We start from the raw sequence: 12,675 nt of genomic DNA, 5'->3' as shown, positions 1-12,675 counted from the left end.
AGCTTTCATGACAGCAAGATTCCATGCCAACTAGAATGAAATGCACATCTATATTCTATTGTAGACTTCCGTGGGGCTTTCTACTGAACGATAGTTCAGGTGCTGAGCGATCACATGATTTTGTACCGTGTTAAAACCACAAGAGATGAATTTAAGGTAGTAAGCAACGCAGTGAAATGAGCAATCGACTGGTAAAATGACACAAACCGCGTGGCGCGCTGTTGGTTACCGATTGTTTGAACGATCACCTTTCAGCCGCCGCCTAATGACAGTTCTCAACAGTGCTCGGCGATTTTTCAAGTTCCTCAGTGCGAGCTGTAACAACAAAGCAAGCGCTTGAAAAGAGGCTTCGGAAAGGCGCTCTGAAAGAAATCCGTGACAAGGTTAAGGAAAATAGCGGTCTGTTCACCAGTCAACGTGACAAAGAAGCAATGACCAAGAGAAACATTTTAGCAGAAACAATGAGACGCGAAACCGGAGCCCGTGACGGTAACAGACGCTGACCTCGATCGAACACCTGGCTTTGTCCATCGCCGGCGTAAAACATCCTGCCGAGCAGATGTCACTTACCTTGGCGGCATCGGGCGCAGCACTTACCTTCGGAGCGCGGCTGACTGCTCGCGATGTTTACAAACAAATAATCGGTAACCGAAACGCCAGCACCCTGCACATCGTGCGAACGGGCGAATCGGCAGTTAGAAGGATGCAAAAGCGAGCACAAAAACGCAGCAGGACGCTTCGCATCCCCCGACGCAAAACAGCCGTGGTCTTTCGAGAACCCGCAGGTGAAAAACGCTTTCAAGTAACAACAACAAACCGAAGACACGCCATGAGCATGCTGGCAATGACGATGGAACCGTGTACTAAAAAACGCTGTGCCTATCTAGTTCCGGTTTTGGTTGTGCTGAGTTCAGGAGCAGCGTGGATGCTTATTATCGAAAAGTAAATCGGTGGTTAAATCTAAATGCCGCCTGTACGACAATGCTTAACATTTTCTTCCTATTTACGCAGCGTGGTTTGGTGCACGCTACTCGAAATTCTGAAGGCGCGTTTTAAGAGATATTGGTTTATTTTCGCACGCGTGAACTGTGCTCTTGCATGAACATAAGATGTGACTTGTAATAATTGGTTTTTGTGGAAAGGAAATGGCGCAGTATCTGTCTCATATAGCGTTGGACACCTGAACCGCGCCGTAAGGGAAGGGATAAATGAAGGAGCGAAAGAAGAAAGGAAGAGAGAGGTGTCGTAGTGGAGGGCTCCGAAATAATTTCGACCACCCGGGGATCTTTAACGTGCACTGACGTTGCACAGCACTCGGGCGCCTTAGCGTTTGCCTCCATAAAAACGCAGCCGCCGTGGTCGGGTTCAAACCCGGGTACTCCGCATCAGTAGCCGAGCGCCTAACCACCGAGCCACCGCGCCGGGTAGATGTAACTTGTAAGTGATATGTTCGCGTAATGCATTAGCGTTTACGTACATGCGAAAAAATATGAAAAAACCGCACTGTCGGCCATTTTTTTAAAAAGAAGTTTAAGAAATGCTCCCAGCCGCCCCTCAACCACCCCTTGAATGAGTTGCGCATAAATCCCTCCTATCAACATTATGTAAAAGTTTGTATGAAGCTCTGTTGAGGTAATTATAAACTCTTACGTGACCTACTGAGGCAAAATGCCTGTGAAAATGCCTGACTTTACCTCATGCAGACAAGGTGTTTTAACGATGGCGCTCTTTGCCCAAGCTGCCTTTGTACCATTAAAATAATCTATTGTGGTTGTCCATAACATAACAAAATTTGAGCAGTTATAAGGGTTCAGGGCAAGACTTTTGCCGCAATGTGAAGGACTAACAAATAGAAATGACTAAAGCACAAAAGTGTTGAGCTTTGACCATACACAGCATGTGCTGCCATTGGCCCGTTTATTGGCACATAAAGTCAGTTGTCAGAACACAGGTGAGCACTTTTCTTGACAGCTATTATTGAAGGCCTACGTATTGCCCAGTGGCCTTGAAGCAACACCGTTGAGGCATAGTTCCTGTTTTGCTATGAAGAGCTGAATAAGGTTTAGCAGTAGCAAAGCAAATGATTACACTAATGCTTGCAGTCCAAGAGCCTAAAATTCAAACTTGCATCTCCTTTGCTAAATGGACAAAGTTAACAAGCTGCCTTTGTGAGTAAATAAAATGTACAACTGAAAGGTCCAAGAACCAAATTATATTGATTGACCAAGACAGCTGCTTTTGTACATAAAGCAGCCATCAAAGAACAATGATGCGTAATACTGGCAAACAAAATGAACCCAAACACTTCACATTTACAAAACAAAGCTTCGAAGTATAGCAGCAGGGATGAGGCTGAACCTGCAATGAGTGACATGGGTATTGCAAACCCCATATGACAAGTCACCAGAGCAAACGTGATTCAGCGCGCCATTCAAATACTATATGTGATCAACTTGAGCTCAATACTCAGCTTCAGAAGAAACATTCTTTTGGCAAGCAATAGCTAACAATGACTGGTATTGACAGCAGCATAACAAAGTGTGAAAATGGCACAGAGTTTGAAGAGCACTTATTAGTGTACATTTTCCTACCACACAACCAATCCAGTAGAATTATGCAATGACACATGGCTGCAATGAGAAATGACGGATACCTTGCACTGGCGATTTTGCTCAACTCTCTCCTAAATTTACACAGTGCAATGCTCGGGCTGCAATGCGAAATGACAGATACATTGCACTGGTGATTTTGCTCAACTCTCTTGTAAACACAGTGCAATGCTTGACACCAACTTTGCACAACCAATTGAGAAGGCAGATAGCTTCCTTCGTGTTGCAGACATTCCAAAGAGTCCACCAATAATTTGTACCTCATTCACAATCTTTTTATTCCATCTCGAAAGCCAGTTTTTGAAAATGTAGTGCCAAGTAGTCCCTATGCTCACTTGCCATGCTGAACTTTCATATGATAGTGCCCCCACGATAAGAATACTTTGGCATCATCGACATTAACTAGAAAACAGTTCACCACCATAACTACTGACTTTCTGTGACACTGTTGCAGTATATTTGCTAAGTCTTAATAAATGTCCTTGAATCAAAACGTTTAACAGTTTTCGAGTGATAAATTCCTTACATACAATGTTCCAACACAAATGCTGCCCATAGCTTCAGGTTCACCTTCATTAAAAGACCTCTGATCCACCTTTACGAGTTTTTTAACCGTTTACCCTTCTTCACATAATCTGCATTTTGGCCAGTGGTGTCACGGGCACAACTGAGAAATAACACGCCACCACTGGCCAGCATTCTCGCCTGACGGGAAGTGAATGCATTTAAGACTGCACCACAACCATGATCTGAAGATGATGCGGTGAAAGACAATGAGCCGTGTCAGGCACCTGGCCCAGAGCTTGGAAGCATATGCTGCACAGGTGGTGCTGTGTGAGCTCTCTTGGGTGTGACCCGGTAGCTTCCAGCACACTGAAGATATCGGGAGGAGAGAGAAAGCCTCAAAAACATAGAACAGCACAGGTTTGTTCAGGGACCTTTACTAATTTCATTTGGTTGGTTGTCAAGTGTTGCACCTGCCTGCATAGTAGTTCACTCTTCCGACTGTATGCCTCGCCAACTTTTACACTAGAACTGTAAGCTAGAACAGTCTTTACGGGAAAACACAGAAGCCTGTGTGAAACACAAGGTGCTCATTACTAGTGCTTGCGAGCAATCATTTGCAAATTAAAGGGACATTAAGTTTTTGGACTTCGATGGACTTCCCCGCTCGAATGGCAAAGATGCTACTTGCATTGAAAACAGAACTTTTGTAAGCTAGATAGTGCCAAAAAATGAACGACAGGTGTTGCCATTACCACCCGATTTTGCAAGTGAAATACACACATCGACACAGTTGTTTCGGCGTGGATCTCAGAGGCTAAGTTTCTCTGCCATTCATTTCAAAAGGGTATTCGCAGAGTCGTCTCCAGTGTAGACGTCACAATTTTGAAGTGGTGGAAAATTTTTACATTTAATTTTCCCAGCAATTAATTTGTCTTTGTTGCAGAACAAATATCAACATACCCAGACAGAACCATAGAATCAGATTTTACTATGAACAAAATTGGATGGAGTTAACCTGAGTGCTTTGTTAATATTTGAGCAAGAGTTAAGCAACTGAAAGAAAAAAATGATACCAAGCCTCCAAGTTGGGGGTTTTGAGCTCTCATGAACTTCCTCCAGGAGACCATGGCCAAAAAAAACCAATTTGACCAAACTAACTTGAATTTTTAATCCAAGATGTTGGCACACAGAATGATGAAAAACAGGGTAATTAACTGCATTCCTCACAACTGCACAAGAAATGAAGTGTGAAGTCTGTTAACGAAGCGAGATAAAAGGGCATCCTGTGCATGGATTGAGTGTCTTGCCATTTGAAAATGACATACTCTGCACAAATGTTTTACTAGCAAAACAGCATGAACGAAGTTCTTTCTTGGTCCATATAGTTTTTTCAGTTAGGGCAAAACAGAGGTCTTAATTAGGAGCAAGGTGGTTTCAAATGAAAGCCTTTGTCCAGGAAGCAAATGAAGGCAGGTGCTTCTTAACTGGAGGAGCCCGACATGTATTAATAACTATGCAGAATCTGGCAAAGAATAAGAATGTGGACACATCACGATGCTTAGCATTGGTGGTTTTGTTTGTTGTAAGTCTCCATAACTGCTGTTGTCACAGATGTAGACATGTAAGTTTTCAACACATGCAAATTTCGATAAGCTCAGACTTTTTGTGCAAGTATGCTGCAAATGTACATTCATCAGATGGAGCAACACCTCACTTGACAAGACACTTCAATGAACTACGACTAAATGAAACAACACACAAAATGAAGGATAAAAAGGTATGCTGACTGCTATTGTTCAAGAGAACAAAACATGTGAAACACTCAGCGAAGTCAACTAACTAATTATAGGAATGGTCTAATGCTTTGACACATCATGAAACTGACCAGGTGAATATAAATTCCTGCATCACATTAACTTGGTCGACTTTTATCCAGACCACACAGCATGTCGTCTAAGCTGGCAGAAAAGGGGTCCAGGAGAGCACTAAATCCCTGTTACTTTAAAATGGCAGTCATCACAATACACAATACATTTATTACACCTTGATAGCATGTGCAACATTAAAAGCACGTAGCATGGGATCCAAATGCAACACGAGCCTCGAACGAAAGAGTGCTTTTTTTTTTTGTTAACGTCATCTATGATTCCCTACGCAGCTTAAACGGTACTAATGCATAAGCTGAAATGCTCATCACTTTCTTCGTAAGACATCACGCAACCACAGATGCACTACAAACTTGTGGCACAGATCACATAATCAATATTATCACTGATGGAATTGTAATAGTGCAAGAATATGCACCTTATAGCCATGGCATGCATCACATGAATCATTACATGAATGACACGAATTATCATCCATCCGTGGCATAAACTGCTGACACAACAAAGAACTGCTTGTAATGCACACTACTGGTGGAGATCACATGGTCAGTGAAACTAGTCATATGAGCGCAATGATATAAGATACATACGTCACACAATGATGGCAGACATGGCATAAATCACCGCGCGAACCACATCAGTCGTTATCAACACGCAAAATCAGTGAGATGTCACATACCGGGAGTCTTGAAGCTGGCGTGTTTAGGATATCAGATGCAAGCCTACGCATTGTGTAATGCGTGTACAAACCACGTAACTGATATTAATCCTCACATAAATCATCACAAATGCTTTGCACAGGCAATGCACTTCACATGGTGATGGAGCCCTGTAGTTGGCATGTCCGGGACGTCAGATGTGTGGCCATGGCTGCGACGCAGGGTGCTTGCATCACATCAGATTCACATCATTTATCTACGTCTCTCACCACTGCTGCATGTCACAACAATGGAACACAAGGCTGAGTTGGCATATGAGGCCAGATGTCTTCCCACAGCTATGACGCAAGATGCATGCATCACGGGTTGTGTGATGATGTCATCAGTGCTTCACACAAATGACAAGTGGAACTTCACAGCAGGTGTGGCTATGCTGTCAGATGCGTACACACGTGTTGCTCCAGTGCGTTCCTGGCATGAAATGCCATGGGGCAGAAGCGGCACTGGAATTTCTTCTCGCGGCCGTGCAGGTACAAGTGGTTGGCCAGCGTGGCCCGACGGCTGAACGCCGTGTGGCACAGGCTACATTCAAAAGGCTTCTTGTCCGAGTGCACCACCATGTGCTGGTTGAAGTGGCCGCGGTGGCGGGTCGTGTAGTCGCACTGCTTGCACACCCAGTGGCTGACGCCTTTGGCACGCTTCCTCATGAGGCCGTTCTCAACCTGTAGAATGACTGAAATAAATGCAGGCAAGGGTTATTCACGGCAAGAAAAACCGCGTTTTATGGCCAAGTTGGTGATCCATATTTTGTAGCATTCGCAGTGCTAAGGAGGCCTAATGACGAGGACGGATACAATATGCACCACAGACAAGTGTGTGCACAAAAGGCACCCATAAACAGCAGACTCATTTCCGTTATTCAAACTTCATCTCACAAACTCTTACTTTATATATCAAAAAATGAAAATGGCTATGTGTTTTCTAGTAGCCATAACCAATCGTTTCTTCAGACATCAGCAAGCATTTCTAATATGCTACATTATGAATGAGAGACAAGTTTTCTTGCAGTGATGACTCTTAAGAACACAATTGGTCAGTGCCATGCAATACCTCTGTTTTGTGCCTGTGTCCTTTTAGCATTGTAAATGTCGAAATCTTCTCGGACCAAAATCATAACAAAAACATATTGCTAATATCGCAATACTGCAAAACTGTGGTGTGAAATTTTACCACTCATCATACATCATTTTCTTAACTGCACTTTGCTATTAGTGTGGCCATTAGTGAAAATTTAACAAATGATGCTGGTACATCTGTTAACATATAAGAACAGCCTAGTTGGTGTTTTATTATTCTTGGAGCAAGCACTAAGGAAGAGGACTAGATAGATGACATTCGGAAACATTTAGCAAAATTTTACCAATGTTTGTGTTCTGTGGATTATTTACACTTTAATAATGCATTTAGGACTTTTGAGGCTTTAATCAAACTAGAGAATAACCAGTGCACAGTTCTGATAAATGCATACAGGCACAAAAGGAACAAATTCAGAACACAGGACAAGCACCTATAATGCAAGCAAGCTGATGCTAGTTTTAGCTCCCACACTACTGCATGTTTTCATCAAGTCAAAAAGGTGGCGGTCGCAACTCACCAAGTTGCACATCGTACAAAAATAAAGAAAAAGAAGTACAGCATGATAATGTCAGTGGGAAAGCATTAATTTCAGTGATGGATAGTTACAGCCTCCAATACTGCAAAAGCAAGAGAGAAATCACCATTTTGCCCTTTTTAGTTCTGTTAATACAAACTAGCATGAAAATATCTTTGTGGGCTTGGAACACACTACTCTTTCGAGTGTCCAATGCATTTTGAAGAATCTTCAGGCATTGCTCGGCCACCTACATATGATCTGCAGGTAAACATCACAGTACAAGTATTTTAAGACCTTTACCAGTGCTCTGAAAGCACGGCAGTTATAATAGATGCAAGAGCGATATGCTCAGCGACAGCAAAAAAGGTGCGGACCAACTTTAGAAGTAAAAAGGTGTCATAATGCTATAAAGAAAATGAAAATTTCTTCTATGTTTGAACAAGACAGTGTCATAAAGCGCCTTTTCCCCGTCAAAGGATCCCCTTTTAGCCAATGGAGTGGGCCGGTTCTCATGAACCTGAGCTTGATAATGCGGGGAGTGGCGTGACAAAACAGGGAGGCAACTATCCCTTACAATGTAGGGAGGGGACTATCCCCTTTCATTGGCCACTCCCTGCATTGTCACACTAGCAGGTTCATGAGAATCGGCTGCTGCCATTGGCTGGAAAGGTGTCCTTTGATGGGGAGCCGCTTTTTTTACTTGTATCCGACTATATACATGGAAACTGTCTATATCACATAAAATAGTGCTTGTGGAGCACCCTTGTTCACACACTTCCGAAAGGCAAAAGTGCCACCTGTAGATGGCAACACATACTTTCTCTCTCTCCACCACTTAATCTCCAAGCACGTGGCAACAGCATGACAACGCTCAAAACATACTGCTGAGTTTATAACAATTAGAATAATGAAACAATGCCTCTGAAGTTTGTGTTTGGGCATGCCTGTGTGCATATGTGCACGGGTTTGGCTGTGCGATAAAGGTGGCAGGACAATGGCTGCAACCTGGAGGCTTGGCAGTGTCTTGACAACTTCTTTTGCATTTCAACATCATGTGACACAGACAGGCTGCATTCCCACGGTAGCTGGCTCACATCAGGGCTTGCAGGCGCAACGGCTGGTACCTTGCCATGTAGCCAACGTATCGGAGCGTAGCACGAACCAGTGCCATCAAAGACAAAAGTCTCCAGAAAGTGAAAGTGGCGATTGAGGTGTGTACGCGCACCGTTTGCCAAGCTTGCTTAGCTTCACAACAGTGGGACGAGAAAAGTGCACCCTACTTCAGCTGCATACGCAGTTGTCACAAATTACTGACAAATAGCAAAGCCATGAATCTCTGTTTTCCTCTCCTGGAGACTTTTGACCCAGATAGCACCTGGCACTGTCACAGCTAGCTGGTGTGATGATGACTGTGGCCCTGAAACCAGAGAAAGAACATTTTCAACTGTCAAAGAAGCAAAAAAAAAGATAAGCCATGGTGTAAAATTTTCTTTGCATATAACCAGTCTGTAGAGTGGTGCAAATAGCTAGTACATGCTTAAACTTCAAGCTTAAAATTTAGATGCAGCTGACACTTCACCTGAGTAGAACAAAACGAGAAATACATATGTAAAAAAAAGAGAAAAACTAACATTCCTTGGGAGCCTAGGATGCCAAGTAAGGCTTTTACATAGTCTCTTGCATGTCACACTCAAAAAAACAGTCTCTTGCATGTCACACTGAAAAAAAAAAAAAGGTGACTGACATAGTATCATAAAAACTCTACTAGGTCAGTTGAGGAATCGTTAGGTGAAAGCAATTGTTCATATTACAGACAACAGTTTGAACACAATATATATGAGATACAGCATGGCATGGGGTAGGTCAGTATGCTACGTGGCACAAGCGCATGTTGGCATCAACCATGCTCCATTGCATTTTGATGTGAACTGTGGCTGGTCTCAAATCCAGACACAATGCACTGTATTGGTGCTCACCAGCTTTACTCTCATGCTGACACATGAAAGGATGAACGAGCATTTTTTCATGATAGTCATTTTTACATCCTTTCCAAATAGATTAATGCTACCATCCTAGCCACAAGAGCACTAGAATAGACCACACTTTCCTACAAATTAACTGTTGAAAATTTAATGTCATTATTGAAGAAAAATGATGTTCGCTTCTTGCACCATGCACTTTATGAGGCAAAATTACTTTGTTCACAACTTACTGTGCAACGTGAGCTAGTTTAAAGTAAAACGAGTGTCATTACCTTCACTACTATTCACAAAATTACAGAACTCCCTTTTTTTCCCACTTTTCATTTCATTCTTTTATTTTCTTTAAAACTTGTTTTTGGTATAGCTTTCTTGGTCACTCAGTGGGTAGTGAGTGCTTCCTGCATGGGCCAAGCTTTTGCACAAGTAGAACGAAACTACAATTAAGTAATGCAACAATATACACAAGTAAATAATGTTAGAAATGTAGCTGTATTTTTGCTTTAGCTTTATGATGGCAAAGAAGGGGCAGGTGTAAATCATGCAACACTTCAGGCTAGATGTTAATCCTTCAGCAAAAGCTTCATGCAGTACTACAAATGATGACACACATAACCATGTTCTAACACAGTACTACTGTTGCAGGTCATTTTTTCTTGCTACAAAACAAAACATGCACAGAAAAGACAAGTCAGTGCTACTTACAAAATCTTTACAGGGTGTAAAAGACCCTTCAAAGCAGTAATAATACATGCCTATATCAAAATTACGATTAGTGTACAGGACCACAGCAATTGGTTTATGATGGTTTTAACGTCTAAAGCGACTCAGGCTACGAGGAACATCGCATTGAAGGGCACTGGAAATTTCGACCACCTGGCGTTCTTTAATGTGCACTGACATCGCACAGTACACGGGCTTCTAGAACTTTGCCTCCACCGAAATTCAACTGCCGCGGCCGGGACCGAACCCATGTTTTTCAGGTCAGCAGCCGAGCGCCATAACCACTGGGCCACTGTGGAGGCTCAACTGCAATTGTTAAAAATTTTTTAGCAGAAAGCAGGACACCTGGTGGCAAAGTGTTCTACGCAAAAAAATTTTTACAAGCTCCAATAAACACACAACACAGTGTAATTCGAACATCTCAGTAACGGTCAAGCAGTCAGCAAAGGCATACATTTTGTCATAACAAGCCTGAACAGAACACAACAAAGAATGCGTGCATGTAATCTACTCATTACATTGCATCACATTCAGTAATGCAGTTGTCACAAAAGAAAATGCAATGTATTGAAACCAATTTCTCACAAGAGGCTCGGATACATTGGCAGATCCTCTAGCTCACAGGTGCATTCACCATCTTCCCACGTCGTCCAACAGTACCAAACCTTTCGAAACAAAAGTGAAGATCCAAGTGTTATAGAGCCAATACATGTACAGATCATATGCTATAAATGGCTTGCACCGATGTCATATTAGCTGCAATATTTCGGTGGACCAGAAGCATGGCGAAAGCGTGTTTGCCCTTCTAATATGCTTGTTGCCACCTGCTCATTGAAGTCTGGTGAAAACTATGCATGGTCCACCAACACAGTGGCCCTGACATCATGAGTGAGCTACCTATATCAGCTAAAGCAGCTGTAGGAACTATTCCAGCAAGCTCAAGATGTTGTCTTTATTGGTGTACCAGGCTTGTGCATTGATGGACTTTACTTTCAGTGGAGAAAGAGGATCGAATTAATAAACGAAGCGGTAAAGCAGCAAACGTGTATACAGAACAACGCCGGAAGACTAGGCTCGAAATCTCTGAATCACAGTTGTACACCAAGGTTAAGTCAGAACACGAGATCACGATAGAATCTACAAGAGAAAATGATTTTTCAAATCGTAATGCTCTCAATTATTTTTTAAACATATCTTTGGAATTACTCGGCATAACATGATGCTCTCTCCGGCACCGGATATAGCGAGACACTGTTAGTGGAAGCGGAGAAACGTCGGTGTGACTCAGTCGAGCGTCTAAGCTTCACAGGATACTCTTGTTTCAATGACTACCGTGTGACTCAAGCGGCCTACCTGACGGCACCTGAGCGCAACCTAGTGTTCCATTGGTTACATTATTTTTTAATTCTGCAGACGCGCACACACATTAAAAAGTAATACTGGACCACACAGCTACTAGCAACACGAAAAGCGTTCATCATACAAAGCTCACTCAGAGACCAAACGGGCATACGCAGCATTGCTCAATTAACCAAGATGGGAACGCCCGTTTCAAATATCACGCATTGGCAGAAGTGAACACAATGACGCCGTAATCCATGTTGATGATCAGTCTGACAGCCGCCACACGGACCAACGTCAGGAGTACTGCAGACGACGCTATCAGCCAGAAATATGGCGAGTAATCCGGAAGGTGGACAGTCCGGACTGTCCCTGACTGACCGACGGCATTCCGGACTTACCTGCGGCACTCGGCATTCTCGCCTCACAACAATCACAAACAAGAGCAACAATGTCACTGCCGCCACGGCCTGCGAAGCGTCGCGCGGGATGTCACTCGAAGGGCTTGTGCAATCCGAAAACTCCTCGCATCTTTCTATGCACGCAGTTGTCGCACCGTAGCCACATGTTATACGATGTGTTCTGCTTGCTTGAAGACGCCAATTTCGGAAGTACGCGTCGTGAACCATTAAATCACAAGCGATTGCGGGTCGGTAGGCTGGAAACGCTGATTGGCCCAAAAAAAGTGACGTCACGCCTCAACGTCATGGTCACGTGACTTTTAATGACGTCATGTTTGGTTGGGGACAGACACATTTTCCCTAGAGTTTTCTCGGAATTCCCCACGTTTGTGACAGCCTGCGCGGGATAAAGAAGCGCATCTTTACCTCCACCCCACCCAGTTCGACCACTTTGCCGAGCGGGGTGCAGTTGAAGAACCCTTGCCTAAATGCTCCCGCCATTCACGTTTACCCCCCGCCTCCCCCTCCCCCCCGCGACACTTTCCCGAACTCGGATGTTTTGTCGCCTTTTTTATTTTTATTTTGTGTGTGTGTTTGCATGCAGAGTGCACATGTCTCTACTTAAGAGCACAGGGTAAAGTAAAATTAGAAAAAAATTGTTTTTTTTTCTTTTGGAATTTTAGAAGTTCAATTCTTTCTACACATGTTCCATGATCGCACTTTCCTCAGAAAGCCATATTTACGGCTGAAAAACGCTTTTTCCGAAACCAAGTAGTGAGCGGCCACGCCCCCTTTCAGGATTAACGTCAATTTTTTCAACCAAAAAGTCCACCACCTGATTTCAAAACTTGTTTAAAATCAGCTACATATAAAAAATTGTCTGGCAACTATTGTACAGCTCCTCTTTTTTAGCCAA

At 43.2% G+C, this 12,675-nt stretch overlaps 1 protein-coding gene across 12 annotated transcripts; it reads right to left on the bottom strand.

The window, feature by feature from the left end:
• Positions 1 to 1,875: 1,875 nt before the first annotated feature.
• On the bottom strand, positions 1,876 to 12,267 carry LOC144107598 (uncharacterized). Of its 12 annotated transcripts, none has more exons than XR_013309324.1 (3): positions 10,603 to 12,267; positions 8,947 to 9,004; positions 1,876 to 8,732 (listed from the first exon to the last, which is right to left on the bottom strand). XR_013309324.1 is itself a non-coding variant. In XM_077640692.1 (2 exons), exons 1-2 carry the CDS (start codon positions 8,367 to 8,369, stop codon positions 6,090 to 6,092), a joined length of 354 nt encoding a protein of 117 aa, XP_077496818.1. In that variant the 5' UTR covers positions 8,370 to 12,012; the 3' UTR covers positions 1,876 to 6,089. The 12 variants fall into 12 exon arrangements, 3 of the variants coding, with proteins under 3 accessions (XP_077496818.1, XP_077496819.1, XP_077496820.1); XR_013309327.1 differs by lacking the exon at positions 8,947 to 9,004 and having other exon boundaries at positions 10,603 to 10,682; positions 11,760 to 12,267; XR_013309326.1 differs by having other exon boundaries at positions 11,760 to 12,267.
• Between the last annotated feature and the right edge of the window lie 408 nt (positions 12,268 to 12,675).

The sequence above is a fragment of the Amblyomma americanum genome, chromosome 10 (assembly GCF_052857255.1).
Source record: "Amblyomma americanum isolate KBUSLIRL-KWMA chromosome 10, ASM5285725v1, whole genome shotgun sequence".
NCBI classification, from domain to species: domain Eukaryota; kingdom Metazoa; phylum Arthropoda; class Arachnida; order Ixodida; family Ixodidae; genus Amblyomma; species Amblyomma americanum.
Note: the sequence above shows the minus strand (reverse complement) of the source record. Positions and strands in the feature narration are given on the sequence as shown.

Excerpts from the sequence above, each read along its gene's own strand:
- LOC144107598 (XM_077640692.1), bottom strand. The coding sequence starts at position 8,369 with ATGATGTTGAAATGCAAAAGAAGTTGTCAAGACACTGCCAAGCCTCCA. Across the intron at positions 6,395-8,320 it reads AGACACTGCCAAGCCTCCAG|TCATTCTACAGGTTGAGAAC; the intron begins GTTGCAGCCATT and ends CATTTATTTCAG.